The 17099-nt window shown below is 25.2% G+C and overlaps 1 protein-coding gene and 1 pseudogene across 1 annotated transcript; both read left to right on the top strand.

The window, feature by feature from the left end:
• Nucleotides 1-3805: 3805 nt before the first annotated feature.
• Nucleotides 3806-5942, top strand: LOC149062985 (uncharacterized; annotated as a pseudogene).
• Nucleotides 5943-6788: 846 nt separating this feature from the next.
• Nucleotides 6789-9733, top strand: LOC149062984 (uncharacterized). Its single transcript, XM_089216588.1, has 8 exons — nt 6789-7024; nt 7099-7245; nt 7328-7495; nt 7780-7839; nt 7966-8070; nt 8520-8776; nt 9273-9432; nt 9513-9733. Exons 1-8 carry the CDS (start codon nt 6817-6819, stop codon nt 9650-9652), a joined length of 1245 nt encoding a protein of 414 aa, XP_089072714.1. The 5' UTR covers nt 6789-6816; the 3' UTR covers nt 9653-9733.
• The last annotated feature ends 7366 nt before the right edge of the window (nt 9734-17099 follow it).

Genomic DNA, 17099 nt, shown 5'->3' with positions numbered 1-17099 from the left:
AAGAAACATGATATTTTTACTGTAGAACAAAACAAAAAAGCTCTAAGTGTTTATGATGATAAAAGATTTATTTTGGACAATGGTATTGATACATTAGCTTGGGGACATTATAAAACAAACATAGATAGAAATGATTTTGTAAACCATCTGAATACACTAATTAGAAATCAAAATCAAAAAGATTAGAAAAATATTTTTAATAGAATTGTTCTATTAAAAAATGTTTATAATAATAATGTGTGCCTGCATTGGGCATGCGTTTAAATATATGTTTTTAAAAAAATTTTTAATTATTAATAATATGTTTTGTAAAAAATATTTTAATTATTAATATCATAAGTTTTGTAAAAAAAAAAAATATTTTAATAATTATTGCAATTCAATTTTTAATTATTAATTTCATATTTTTTGTGAAAAATATTTTTGGGGAAATATTGCATTTAAATTTTCAATTATTAATATCATAAGTTCTATGAAAAATATTTTAATAATTATTGCATTTCAATTTTCAATTATTAATATCATAAGTTCTATGAAAAATATTTCAATAATTATTGCATTTCAATTTTAAATTATTAATATCATAAGTTCTATGAAAAATATTTTAATAATTATTGCATTTCAATTGTCTGATCTTTTTACACATTGTTTTCTTTGTGATCTTTTACTGATAAAAATAAAAGTGCGCCAGGAATGGTATACATATACTACTACTGTTTTTGATTTATTATCAAATCCGTCTACTTTAGCTCCTGCTATTTTTTTTTCACCGCCATTTAATGCATGTAAGATATTTTTATTATTAAAATGTTTTAACCACGTTATCGATTGTTTTGAATATTTTTCATTTTTTTCTTTATCAAAAACAGCTATAGTATCTTCTAATAAATATCTTGATTTATAGATAGCCATACAAACACCTGCTATTGTTGTATATCGAAAAGGGTCAATATTAGCTATTTCCAAAAACTGTTTTCTGAATTCTAAACAACTTCTTCGTAAAATATCTACATCAGAATTACAGTAAGACTCTAATTCTTCTTTAAAATTAAATATGTAATTTTCCTTAATTTTATCATCGTACCATTTTTCAAATTCTTGTTTATTCTCTGTTTTCGTTGTCTTGTATCCGAAATATTCTTTATCAGGCAATACGCCTATATAATCTTTATTTTCCACTGTATTAAATAAATGTGGGAAGTAACCTTTTTTCAACTCTTTAAGACCAAAAGTTTTGGGAAAACTACTAAGTGGAGCTTGAATAAAATTACTACTGTCTTTTATTTTTATATTTAAACATTTAATTTCTAATAACATTAGTTTTGTACCACTATAAATTGTAAATGGTTTTAGAGTGTTATCAACCAAGTATTTTAATATAAATTGTGAATCGTATCCTTTTGCGTAATGAGCTATGAATGTATAACCCTTATATTCATCTGATATTATATGATTACAAAATTCTTCGCTTGTATCAAACATAATTTTATTTCCATCAAAATCATGTGCAATTATTTTATTTGCGATATGAGTTCCTGTTTCTTGTTGAGCTTCATAATCAAAAAACATATATTTTTCTGTGTAAGTTGTAGTACTTTTACCTCCTTTTGCTTCTCTAGATAGCATATAACATTGGTGTTCTTTTATTTTCACTTCTTTTTTACAATTTCTACATTCACTATATCCACAATGATGATCCTTATTTCTTAACGCTATTTTATTACATTCAATACATTTGTATACATATTCACATATATAATTATGATTATCTAAACATTCTTGATTAGAACAATATCTATTACATTTTTCACAATATATTCTATTTTTCGTACTACTTAAATGTTCAAATCTCGTACCAAAATCTGTACATAATTTACATACATTGTATTCTTTAACACATTTATGTTTATCTTTATTTTGATATGGTTTATCACACTTTTCACAATAATAAGACGATCCGTAGAATCCTTTAGCTGATGTAATAACATCAAAATGATTACCATTTTTATACAAATAAATTTTAGTTTCTTTATCATCGCCCTTATAAATTAAAGTATTTAAATTTTCAGCACAAATAACATTTATTTGTATATTTAGTGCAACTTCCACATTCTTAATATCATTTAATGTAAAACCTTCTTCGTTATATTCTGTTAACATATTACATAATTCTAATGCTAAATCTTTTTAAATTTTTCTACCTTTTCTCAAGTATATAATATCATTGGGTTTTAATTCATGTCCTAAAATATTATTTGTTTGAGTAGATAATGCAACAACAATAGCTCTGGGACAACATAAATTATCATTGTTCTTAATCTGAATAATACTATTTTTCGTTTTTATATTTTCTGATAAATTTATTATTTTAGTTCGATTTGAACCTCTTGGTATTTTTACTAATTGAACTTGAAAAGTAGTTTCTGTAATATCAATTGTTTCATCTGAAGTTAATATTTTACTAATTGATTCCCACATAACATTTTTCAATGTAACTCATTGAATAAATATTTGTTTTTCGTTTAGTTGAAAATATTTAAATTAAAATATTTTTAATACACTTAATAAATATATAATAGTATATATATATATTTTAGAATATATAAATATTTAATCAATGTATAATGTTTGATATATATTTTTAAAAATATACTAATATTTATTAAATTTATCAAATCAAATATTTTTAAATAAAACATATTAAATATTAAATAATTGTTTATGAATTAAGATTATATTATATTATAATAATATATAATATAATACCCGTGTATAATACAGTATAGCTAGTATAGCAGTACATAATATATATATTATGTATATTATATATATTATAAAATTATATTACCAGTCATGATACTATGAAAGCGGTATAATATTAACCTAACCAGTAACCGTGGTATAGTTAAACATCATCCCGCGCGATTGTGCGAGATGTGTATTGTCGCCTGACGGCTGACGCATGCGCGTGGTTCGGTTATTCGCGTCTCGTGGCGGTTCGTGACGTTCGTGTTCGTCCGTTATTTGCCGTTGGTTCGTTTACGACGTTTTCTTTACCGTTTATGTTACTTTGTAGTTTGTTGGTCACTTGATCGTTTGTGCCGTTTTCCTGTTTATTTCTTATATAATCAAGTTATCGGTGTTTTTCAGTTGTTTTTACCTTAAATGTCTAAGTCGTAATATGCATGCCTTCTTTTTAATCCACAATAAGGAACGCGTGTAGTTCGAACAGTTCGGTTTTGTTTTACGCGTCGCCATCTGCATCACCACGTGCGTGGACAAGGCGTGTTTTACGTTAACGCTGTTTGTAGTTTTGTACGAGTACTTATAGGCTCACCAGTTTTGTCAAACAAGCATGCCGTCGTTTGAAAATCGTTTTATTAGTTGCCATCGTCTCTGCAGTTCAGTATATGTATGCGAACACGTCGTAAAAGTGTGCGTTATTGTCTTTTGGCATCAAACGTGTTGCCGCCATTAATCCTTTTGCCGCACGCTTGGTACATGTTGTGCCAGTGACCAGTTATTGCAAGTATATTATTTACAGTTACAAGATCCACATAGATCCATATAACTGACCATAAGATGATATTATAATGCTACCTATATACATACTAGGATTAATATATTAGGTACCTGTATTGATAAATCCTAGGGTGATTTATGTAGTATTATTTTGGTGTTTGTCTCTAACATAATAGAACATTAGTATTGGTATATTTAAACTTTAATACTTACATATATATATATATATATATATAATTTACAAACACTTAACTTCACTTAATTAAGGCAGGTATCTTTTGGAATGGCACTTCATAAAAGTAAATCAACTAAACGTAGACGATTTATAGAGGAATTAAAAATTGTTGATTTTATTGAAACGGACCAATTAATTGAACCTAATACAACCATATCACCTAAAAATACTCCTTGTAATAGTACTAGTACTAATAATTATACTCTTACTGAATTAAATGTAACTCCTCCAGGACCCCATGCAGGACAAAACTTGTCATTTAATTTTGATTACAACAATGATGCATGGAGTGATAAAAGTGATGATTTTAGTTTAACATCTGATTCAGATATTGAAGAATTTTATAACAATGAATTTAGCCAGGAAAATAGTTTTATTAATAATAATTCATCAATTTTATATAAACTAAGTGAGTGGGCTGTATTATATAATATTACTAATGTTTCTTTGAGCGCCTTATTAAAAATATTGAAAACTCATAACTGTCATAGTTATTTCCCTATTGATGCTAGAACTATTTTAAAAACTAAATCATCTAATAATTTGCATGTACAAACTGTATCAGCCGGAATTTTTCATTATTTCAAAATTCAAAATAGCTTAAATATAATTTATAACTCTAACCATCAATACTTTTTGGATGATATCATTAAAATAGTGATAGGAGTGGATGGTCTCCCTCTAAGTAAAAGTTCCTCAAGTTGTTTCTGGCCAATTCTTGGATATATCCGTAACCCTTATTATAAACCATATGTTTTTCTTATTGGGTTGTATTGGGGCAAGGATAAACCTCTTAATTGCAATGATTTCTTATTAGATTTGGTTAATGAACTAAAATATTTATACAAAAATGGTTTTCAAACAAAAAACGGTTTAAAACGTGTGGTTGTAGATACTTTCTGTTGTGATTTACCAGCTAAAAGTTTTATTCTGAAGACAAAAGGTCATGCAGGTTTTTTTTCTTGTACCAGATGTACAATTGAAGGTGTTTATTATGAACGTAGAGTTTGTTTTCCTGGTGTTAATTTTACTAATAGAACTCACTTAGATTTTATTAACAGAACAGATGAAGAATTTCATGTGACAAATAACATTCCTATTATTACTGAAATACCTGAAATAAACCTTGTTGACAGTTTCAGCCTTGATTACATGCATCTTGTTTGTTTGGGAGTAACAAAAAAATTAATTTTACTATGGCTTGGTATCATAAAATATTCTCCTACTTCTGTAAGACTTCAAAGTAAAAAGGTTATAGATGTTAATGAACAAATGTTATCTTTAAAACGTTCAATATGCTCTGATTTTTCTCGACTTCCAAGGGGGTTAAATGAAGTTCTTAGATGGAAGGCAACGGAATTCCGTCAGTTTCTATTATATACAGGTCCAGAAGTTTTAAAAAATATTATCAATGATAATTGTTACTTACATTTTGTCTGCTTACATGTTGGTTTCCGGGTTCTTTTAACTCAAAATAGCAGTACAGACCTTATTAATTTTGTAGAAAAACTACTTAAATATTTTGTTAATGAATTTGAAGAATTATATGGCAGGCAATTTGTGTCACTTAATATACACGGTTTATTACATGTTGTTGAAGATTATAACAAATATGTGGCTTTAGATAATTGTTCATGTTTTCCGTTCGAAAATTACATGAAAACTCTAAAAAAAATGATACGGAAACATGAAAAACCTCTGGAGCAGGTCATGAATCGTTATAATGAATATCAGACTTTCTGTAGATCTAATAATCTTAATGTTTCTTTGAAACCTATTGAATACTTAAAGCAACATAACAGTGGGCCATTGCTTGAAGAATGTACTGGACCTCAATTTAAAATTGTTATTAAGAATAATATTAAAATAAATATTAAATCCCAATCAGATTGTTACATTGGATGTACTTATAATGGTAAACTTAGTATTTTTAAAATTGTCAATGTGTGTATAAAAAAAAAGTGATAAGTCTAAAGTATTTATTGCTAAACAGTTTAACAATATTCAACCATTTTATAGAACACCAATAAATAGTTTAAAGTTAGGTATAGGTACTCTGAATGAATTCTACGAACAACTTATTACTCTTGATATAGAAAATATAGAGTATTCAAAATATATAATTTTACATGATACTCTGGTGGGTAATATTGCTTTTCCAATTTTACATTCTAATATTCATTAATTTTAACTGTTATACATATATTATATACTTAGGTATGTGATGTAGTTGTAATCATATGTAGGTATGTACAAGTTTATTAAGTAAATTCTAATGTTAAGATTATAAAGAAATACTTTTTAAGAACACACTACACCGCATGTGTTGTCTCCGTCTTACAAACATACAACATAACAAAAACTGTTTAGCGCTGTAAAGAACCAAGAAGGTTACAGTTATAACTGAGAAATGAAATTTTCACACAGTAAAGATGAGAACATTTACTGTACAACATCGTTTTTTTTTTCGATATCACAAATACAAAAAAATTATTGTTTAAAAATGCATTATTTCAACTTTGAATAACTTTTTTTGTATTTGTGATATCGGAAAATTAAAAACGATGTTGTACAGTAAATGTTCTCATCTTCACTGCGTGAAAATTTTGTTTCTTACTTATAACTATAGCCTTCTCAGTTCTTTCCCGTGCAAAACAGTTTTTGTTATGTTGTACGTTTGTAAGACGGAGACAACACATGCGGGTGTAGCGTCCTCTTAATAGGTCATACTTAAAAAAAAAATAATGATTGAGTAGCTTATAGTGTATTTTTTCAAATTAAAATTAAATTACCTGATTAATATATTTAATTATTATAGTTTGTATACCAAACATATGTATAAACTATAAATTAATTCACTATAAATTATAATAGTAGGTCATATAATATTATAATATTATAATATTATGCTCCCTTGTAAAGGTACATCTATATATTAATATTGTTATGTATATAGGCTGTAGTATAGGTATTGTTGGTATTGTTTAATAAATTATTTGTACCTATACAATTTAACATTGCCTTGTGTATTTTGATTTAGATACTTTTAATAAATATATATGATGAATGCAACAAAATATTCAGTTGTACATTTTTTTGCTGATAACTCAGTCGAGGCTGTACCTAAATTTTGGTTTCGCAAAAACAATGGGACATGTGCATGGCCAAAAAAAACATCTAAATTTCATAAACTTGTTGAAAAAAACTGTATACCAAATGAAATTGAGTATGATTTCTTAGAAGCTAGAGAGATGTGTTCAGATATAGGTAATTTAGGTTAATAAATAATGGAAATTTGTATAAATTGTTTAATATAATTTTGGATATTCTTCATTATTTAGAGTCCTTGATAAAAGCCAGAGAGAAAGCAAAAAAAGCAACATTTGTTTCTGATCTCTCTGATGATGATGATAAAGCTAATCGAAAGTTCAAGTATAAGAAAAACCCATATTCTACAGAATCTTTCAGTTCATGTCCAGTTTATTTAGGTAATATAAGTGCTATATTTATATCTTCCTAATCAATGATAAGTTTTTTTTATATTATACCTATATCTATAAACATTTATAGATTCTGAAGTTACTGAGAATCATGGAGCAGATAATACATCAATTAAACCAAACACTAAAATTATTAATCATGTTGCACAATTTCTGTCACCTTCTCCAAAGAAATTTAAATCAACTGAAAGCAAACCTAATGGATGGTCTCCATCTCCTCTTAAAGCATCAGCTTCAGGTAATTATATTATGTACTATATTATATAGTAATAAAAGTTATGTATTATTCATGTCGGTAATCTTAAAAAGCAGTTTTCTATGATACAATATTTTCATTATAAAATTGAATGCCATTACCAATATATTTTATAATTCAAAATTTATCTATTATAATATTTTTGCTAATTGCGTTATAATAAAATTAAATAAATGGATATATCATATATGGTGATGATATTTCATTAAACGGACAAATTATATACACAGGTACTTATAACATTATCATTATATTTAATTTTATAGACGTAAGAAGAAAACTATCTTATGATAAAAGTTCTAAGCCAACATCTATTAAAAAACCAGGTAAGATACCAACCAATAAAGCCATATGATAAATATATAGATATAATAATTACCCATAATTTAACAAATGTAAATTATTATACTTGATAATAAAATAATTTGATATTTTTAATAAATTATTATCAGTTGGAGAAGAAAATATGCCTGTGGATGGTTATTTGACGAAAATGAATACTCCTATTTCATCGAAAGTTGACCGTATTTCAGTTACTGATAAAAGTCAAGATAATGGTATGTATATTTCTTATAAGCATTATACACTTACCTATAATATATTTTATTGTCTAAAAATTTGGTGAAATAAAAAAGCATTATTGTTTGCACATGCGTTATAACTTATAAAGTAGAAGCATATTTAATGAACTGCAGGATAAATTAAAATATGATTAATCAATTTATTTACTATTTATTTAAATTAAATATTTTGTTTAGAAAACTTTTACCTATTAATTTATAAATCACATTTAATTATTGTTGATATTATTTACTTTTGATCAACATTGTCTACAAGTATTTTCCATGTATATAAAAAATTTAATAAGTGTGAATAATAAAAGTGAATAGATTTCTATATTATGATGAACTACTAGGTATATTCTTGAATGTCATAAAAATTATTTTAGTTTGTTTGTATCACAATGCATATTAAGTGATAATACTTTATTTTTTTTTTATTATAGGTTCACCAAAGATGCTTAAAGCTATTTTAAGAAATATTGTATACTTACAAACTGATATGAAACATATTGAAATGAAGCAAAATGAAATATTAAATAAACTGGAAGCTTTTGAATCTAATTATGGAAATAATAAAAAACAAGTAGATGATAATAATGTTGATGAATTACAAGAGTGCAATTTTCCATTAGATGACATAGATGATTTGAATAATATAGAAGACAAAATTAATACAAAATCCAATTTAAAAAAATGTTTGGTATGTATATACCAGTTAGAGTTAATACAGTTATATATTGTATAACTTTTAATAGGCTGCAGGCGATTAACAAACATCAACAAATATAATATATCAATACTATGAATTTTTTATTACTTTAACAACTTAAACTACTCGACAGTCAACACACAAAATCACAGTTCATCGGACACACTAGGAATGTCTATCATTTTTATATCATTTTTCATGTGATATAAAAATAGTACTATAAATAATAATAATAATAACCACAACCATAAAAATAATAATCCCACATGTATCTAGTTTAAGTAATACTGTAAAATTATAAATTATTATTTAGATAACAAAAATGGTTTAATTTAATACTGCTAGAACCTAAAACTTATTATTGATATTCCATCCCATTTTAGATACATTATATGGTTTAAATTGTAAAAACAATTATTCATTTTCTATAGTAATCAATTAAACTATTGTACAATATTTATTACAGCATTTATTTCATTCATTTTAGGTTCAATATTTATCATATTTGGGAGGTAACAACATCAATTGTACTATGAAGAGAATACTGACGAAATTATTTACTGACAATTTACTCTCTCTATTTTCGTATAATGGTAAAAAAGGAAAAAGAAAATTTTGCGACCTGATTATTTGTCCCGTTATTTTTGGTAAGATTATATTAATTGAATGTTATATTTTCACATTTAAATAAGTCTATTATAGCAGTTTATATATTATTATTTTACAGACGCAGTAAAATGTCAATCAAAATTTATGAATGTTTCCCAAAATGAATTAGAAGGAAGAATTAAGTACCATTTAGCTCAGGCACCATTTAACATAAAAAAAAACGAAAAACTTGGAATAACTACTGCAGCTACAGTTTAAAATTATTAATTGCCATTTAATTAAAATTATAAAACTGACTATTATCATATAAGCTATGCATTTTACTTTAAAAAAAAATTGTCATATAGTAATTACTATTTAGGTTTTTTTTTCACTATTAATCTAATTTGTTACTAAATAATGCTTAATATTATATTATATAAATTCTTTATTAATCACACAAATAAGTTTATTATATACATATTATGTAATTGTTAATATTTTAATATATAATTAAATGTAAAGAATTAAACCAGTATTTAATCAATTCTTTATTTTGTTATAATAACAATAATAGATTCTAAAAAATAAAGTTGTCCAAATTGTATTGTTTAATATGTATTATATTTGTTGTTTTTATTACCTATATATTATTATTTTTATTTTAGAAGTTACCTAATCCTAATTATTTTAAAATTGATAACATATTTCAATTATTTCTTAAGAACTATAAACAAATTCTATTTTATTTTTAACACAGCCAATTAATAATATCAGGTATAACTTTAAAACTACAGTATAATTACTTTAAATTGTAAAAAAAAAATAAATATTTAATTTCGTGTTATTAATTAAATATTGAAATTAAAGTTTAGAATCAAGTTTATTAGTCAACATTGAATAGATATTAGAAATGGGTTCAAAAAATCAATTTTCCATATTTATTTAATATTTATAAATGAAAAATTAATGTTGATTAAATATAAGATATTTAATATCAAATGTTAAATAAAAGTTTATTTAATATATTTATGTTGTGTGGGTTGTTTTAAGTTTGATAAAAAAATTTCAGATTTCATTCCAGTAGATATAGTATTATTTAAATTTGGATTCATTACTATAATATTTATTTGATCACCTTTTTCGTAATTTGAATTTTTTTGGACAAGTTTTAACATCTCCTCTAGAGCTTTATGTGTATAATCAATTTTGTATTTTGTATTACTTAGTTTAAGATCTTTTATTAAAGTTTCTCTAAAAGAAATTTTATATTCAGCATTATGTATCTTAAATTTCTTCTGCACTTGTTTATTCAATTGAATTACTTCTATCAACTCAAAAACCTCTGGTGTTTTTTCTAATGAACTATTAAAATAATTTTCTTCAGTGAAAAATGTTTTTTTCTAACTTCTGAAACGGATTATTGTTTAATGAACTATTATCAGTCTTGAAAATATCTCCTTTAAATTTACGAAAAGGTTGTTGCTTTCTTTTATTTACGATGTTTGTTATTAAATTTTCTTTATTAAGTTTGTAAATTGATCTTATATCATAATCTCTTGCTAATGACTTAAGCTCAGAGATTTTTAAATCACGAATTGTACGACCTTTCCTAATTTTTGATATAAGATCAATTTTTTTAAGGGTACTATATCCCTTGAGTTTATTCTCTTTTGCTATTGACTTAAGCTCAGAGACTTTCATATTTTCTAATATTCTTATAGAATTTATTTGTTCCATTGTTTATTATAATTTTTTTTTTTTTTTTTTTAATAAGATATTCAATTTTCTTTTGAAAGATTTTGCATTTGAGGATTTTATTTCATTTTGTAATCTTTTTATGAATAAAGTTATTTTACTGATCTTTTTATGTTTAATTACTGTTTACTGATCTTTTTATGATTAATTACTGTTTACTGATCTTTTTATGATTAATTACAGTTTACTGATCTTTTTATGAATAAAGTTTTTTTACTGATCTTTTTATGTTTAATTACAGTTTACTGATCTTTTTTATGTTTTATTACATTTTACTGATCTTTTTATGATTAATTACAGTTTACTAATCTTTTTATGAAAAAAGTTATTTTACTGATCTTTTTATGATTTATTTCATTTTGTGTTCTATTTCTGATAAAGCGAGCGTTTCTGATAAAGTTTACATTTTCTGATGATTTTCTGATGAAAATCAATCTTGTGATCTTTTACTGATATTTTTAGCAAAAGTGTCCTCAAGTGCCCCACTGACTACTCATGTGCCTACCAAAAATTCATTCGTTCGTAAGTATAAGAATTCATATTAAATATAAATTTTAACAAACTTTGGTTAAGAATGGAAAAAATGTAACATACATACATAAATATACATGTATGTATTTGTAAACAATATTTTAGCTTATGTTCAAATTGCTTGCCATCTTCAGTTAAACAAAAATGTTTTAATACTTCAGAGGAAGTAGATTTTTTCAATATTGAGTTTTCAATTTTGTTGCAACAATCTCTTATTCTTTGTTTAAGTTCCTCCACACTATTGCATTTTTCTTTATACACTTCATTTTTTAGATGGCCCCAAAAAAAGAAGTCAAGAACACTCAAATCGGGGGAACGAGGTGGCCATTGAATAATGAGGCTGTGAGTTCCAAACCAGTTATCGTCTCCATACATCTTATTGAGGTATGCACGTACAGCCAAGGTATTATGTGCTGGTGCACCATCTTGCTGCCAAATCAAATTCAAGCGCTGTTGAAGTGAAATATTTTCCAATAGTATGGGTATATCATCTTTTAAAAAACCAAGACACTTATTGCCATTAAGATTTTCCTCAAAAAAATATGGACCAATTAAATACTCATCAATAATCCCACACCAAACATTCACACCCCAACGAACTTGCTTAGTTCATTAATTTTAAGATTTTTAAATTAATAATAAAAACAAAAATCTAAACAGTACCCAAGTAACACAAAATGGATAATAGAATATTGATAGAATAATACTTAAGAATATTTGTAATATTCATTATTCAATTGATAATCATCCGATTTCCTCCATAACTCATGAAATAATCATTCCCGTGCACCCATTTTAAATAAGATGTGAATAATCTTGAGAATAACTTATTATTAATCTATAATATTAACTTAATAATCTATGAATATGCTTGAAATGTATTCCATTCAGAACCATAGAATATTACCTTCCAGTAATGTTATATGAATAATCAATGCATGTTTTAAAATTATTCCATTCAGAATCATAGACTATTTTAAGAGAACAAATGAATTATTGTTTGGATTTTATTATTGTTCTATGAATAATCAAAGAATACAAACCTAGATCAATAGATAAAACTATTCTATATATGTGATCAATATTTAAATCAGTTTTAACATACCTACTGATAATTAATATAAAGGTATCAATAATTGTTTTACATTCATTGAAGACATTTTAATAAATATGTCTGCAGAGCATGTTTTATATATATATATATATATATAAGTCCACTGACATAAAACCTAAGGAATTTTTTTATCTATTATCGGTGGAACTGAGGGACTATGCTCATCTCCCCTTTAAAAAAGCTGAAGATTTTTACTACATTGGAATACATGAAAATAATTTGATCTCCATATCATGTAAATGTACCAATATAAATGCTTGGTAGATAATACAAAGTGGGTTAATAATTCTTCTGCATAATCAGTGTAAAGTTGGTATTTTTCAGATAGTAATATAATAGAAGCTATATGCAAACTTATAAAGTGATCATATTTAGTGTTATGCAGAACTCTTTTTAGCACAATTGGCCCGGTATAGAGAAGGAATTGTCGAAATTCAGTTGCTTTCCAGCGTTTGCTTTCTTTTAACGATCTTGGAACCCTTGCAAATTCTACAGGTACAAACTTAGTAAATGAAATTAATGTATCACTCATTATGTTAATTTCTCTTGCAGCAAGCTTATGAGGGGGCCGACCAAAACACCAAGTGTTAACTACAAATTTCTTTACTACTCCAAGACATATTAAATGCATGTAGTCCAAAGGTACATCAGTAACTGGACGAAAACCAGGAATTTTTTCTAAAATGGATGTACCTGTGTGATGATCAGAGTCAGTTTTTGCTAGAAAATCAAGGTCAGTTCTTTTAGTAAAATTTAGATCAGGAAAACATACTCTGCCACAAAAATATTCCCCTTCTTGGGAACATTTAGTACATGAGGAGTATCCAGAATGTCCTTTGATAAAAAGAATACTAGCCTTTGCCACAGCATCAAATAAAAACATAGTAATTTTAAACTTTGTATGTTTATTTTTAATAATTAAACCATCAGTGGTTAATTTTAAAGATTCATTGACAAAATCACTTAACATATCATTGAAATCGTTAGGTTTTTCTGAACCATGATAAATACCAATTGGAAAAATGTTGGGTTGAATTTTCACATTATTAACTATACACAAAATAGGGTAAAACTGGCTAGAGGAAGATTTGAAAAGTGGTAAACCATCAATGTTTATACTTACTTCAATAATATTAAGAATATTTATTAAATCAATATGTTTAAACATACTATTCAAACCATTCATTATCCCCAAATGGAAATATGACCCAGGACTAACATGACGTGTAATCGTTGTTCGCGGTGTGTTTAAAAATGTTCTAGGATCCTTGGGAATATTTTTTAATTCAGGCACCAAAGATATAATTTGTAGCAATTCTTTAAGTGCTAAATGGGTGATTCTGTTTTTTACAGCCCAAAGTTTAAGGTGCTGTATAACTTGTTCAGTTAATGACAAATTGTCAAATAATTTATTTCTAGGCTCATCATTATTTTCTGTATTAATAAAGTTAGTATATGTATTTTGATGCTCTATTGTAGTTGTATTAATAAAATTATCATAATATATAGTGTTTAATTCAGTCGGTTCACATGGAAGTTCTACAGTATGGTTTAAGTTTTCTAGTTCAAGATTAACTGGCTGTGTAATGTTATTAACAACTATATTATTATTATTATTTGCTAAATTAGAATTAGAATTAGTAGCATTATTATTACTAGTTCTTAATATTGTTAAATTATTCAATTCATTTTGAATGGCCCTATTGAGTTTCCATTTAGTTCCTAGTTTCTTATTCATATTGTATTAATTGTTGTTACAGGTTACATATACCTATTATATACTTATATAATTTTTACATAGGTACTCATTTTATTCACTTATATAGGTATATTCATGTGTATACATTTAACATATTAAATAGGTACTTACTATATTATGGTATCGAAGTTCAAAATCGGTTCACTGCAGTATTATATATATTATTATATTCATTCACTAATTATTGAAACACGTTTGATAGTTTGATACTTTGATTTCAAAATAATTGTAAATTGCAAATCACTTAATTTTAAGGTTAAAGTCAATACTCAATAGCCGTTTGGTTATGACTGGAAAATGGAATTACCGTGGTCATCTATAATAGGCGCGCGCGGTGGCATATAAATTATTATTAGTTTATAAATAGTTGTTGATAATATTAAGTAGGTAATCACAATAATATGTCAATAAAAGATTATTCATATGGAATAATCGTTGATATTATGAATTGAATATTCTTAATATAATATAATGTATTAATATGATAATTCGTGAGAATAGAATACGAATGGATTGATATTATTTTTTAATTGATTGTGAATATAGTAAATTATTATGAATATTCATAAAATAATAAAAACTAGTAAATATAAATAATCATAATAATGTGTGAATGTGTTAATAAAAGATTATTCATATGGAATAATCGTTGATATTATGAATTGTATATTCTTAATATAATATAATGTATTAATATGATATTTCGTAAGAATAGAATAAGAATGGATTGATATTATTTTTTAATTGATTGTGATTATAATAAATTATTAAGAATATTCATGAAATAATAAAAACTCTTCAGAATATATTACCTTTTGAGTATCCAGAATAATCAAAGAAGGAATGGAACATTTAAGGATTAATACTAGAACAATTGGTGTTACTTGGGTAAGCACTGAATACGACTTCAAACTTATTAATCCTACCATCCTACACACACTATTGGCAAAATTAATTTTAGTTATTTAGGTATTCTATGGTATTATCAAAAGTAATAACCTTTATTCTATGGTCATTGGTAATAACCAATGGTATTTTCAATGATAAATGAGTGCAATAACAATTAATAATAAATGTACAATATATTATATAATAACCATATCTAATAATGGACCTTAATGGCATAATATTAACAATAAATTAACTTAATAGGTAACTTAATTTATTTTTTTATACATATAATATACATATAACTGTGTATAGCTTTGGTAGATTTAACTAATACAAAATAATGTGTTAATTATTATTATAGATTTAATATATCTATTTAATGCTGTTTACCATATGGCTACTTTGAACATGTAAATGCCTATTAGGATTTAAGTTTTTTAATGATAATTTTGTTTTTTAACAAATCAAATATTGTACCTTTTCTCATATAAAGTATCATTTGAGCACATGCACATTGAATAAAGAAGTTAGACAAGTACATAACACTATGGTACATATGTTTATTACAAATCTGGAAATACAATACTCTGAACTATTTTAATATTAAGTATAAACAACATTTTTTTTTATGTTTACAATTTCAATTTAATACATTTACAATTTCAAATCAAATATTAGTATAATATAAATAATTCACCATACATCACTTCAATAGTTGTAATATACGTTGTAGGACTAGGTCTTTTTGACCAATCACATGAATTTAATCAATATGTAGCTATTTAAATAAACAATGACATACGTCCAAATATACATATATGGCACTGATCAATTTATATAATTATATTTTATGTAAAAAAAATCATATTTTCAATGTCGCGAACAGGGTTTGAGACCATTGGCACAACTAGAGTGTGCAAAAGGGTCTTTAGCACCTCTTGTTTTTTTAGATTTAACTATCATTATTATAGTGAAATACCCTCAATTTAATGTTTTTAAAATATAAAATATTATAGCACCCCACGTTTTACATTTTTTAATGTATATTTTCTACTTTAATAAGATGCAAGTGATAACCACTAACAAAAACTAGGGAGAGAATAACCATTTTTTAGATTGCTTAATTTTGATTATTTAAATGTTTTTTTAAGCGTTTGATTTGATGATTTTAGGTTCTGTTTAGCCCTGAACCCTGTTCACGACAAAATTCCTCACATATTATACTGATATTATTATGAACCGTTAAACAATTTTACTTTAATAAGCCTAGGACTATGAAAAACCTATTTCAAAATGATGATACAGTTTAATCTAAATGTTCGTTTTGCAGTTAATATGCAAAATATGAGTAAAGATAAAACATGTATTCAAAAAATTAAAACAAACTTTTCAATCACCCCAGACTTAAAAAGTAAAATTTAAAAATGGTATTAATAATATTCTAACTTGAATTTAGTACTAATTATTATTTGGTGACAACACCAATCATTGACAGAAATAATTTAGTATTTATCATTATGACATTATACAATGTAGCACAGTAGACTAATGTTTTTGGATGTTTTGATTATTATATCTTTTTTGTTAAAGGGCTTGTCCGTAAAAAATAAAAATAAAATAATTATTAATCACATAGCCACTTAAAAATTCTTAATTTGATTTAGGACATAATC

The sequence above is a fragment of the Diuraphis noxia genome, unplaced genomic scaffold (genome assembly GCF_037042655.1).
Source record: "Diuraphis noxia isolate RWA-SAM2 unplaced genomic scaffold, SU_Dnox_SAM2 contig0001, whole genome shotgun sequence".
Taxonomy (NCBI): domain Eukaryota; kingdom Metazoa; phylum Arthropoda; class Insecta; order Hemiptera; family Aphididae; genus Diuraphis; species Diuraphis noxia.
Note: the sequence above shows the minus strand (reverse complement) of the source record. Positions and strands in the feature narration are given on the sequence as shown.

Bases quoted from the DNA above. Each gene is read 5' to 3' on its own strand.
- LOC149062984 (XM_089216588.1), top strand. From the start codon at position 6,817: ATGATGAATGCAACAAAATATTCAGTTGTACATTTTTTTGCTGATAAC. The intron at 7,246-7,327 runs GTAATATAAGTG...AAACATTTATAG, and splicing joins TTCATGTCCAGTTTATTTAG to ATTCTGAAGTTACTGAGAAT. The intron at 7,496-7,779 runs GTAATTATATTA...TTAATTTTATAG, and splicing joins TCTTAAAGCATCAGCTTCAG to ACGTAAGAAGAAAACTATCT.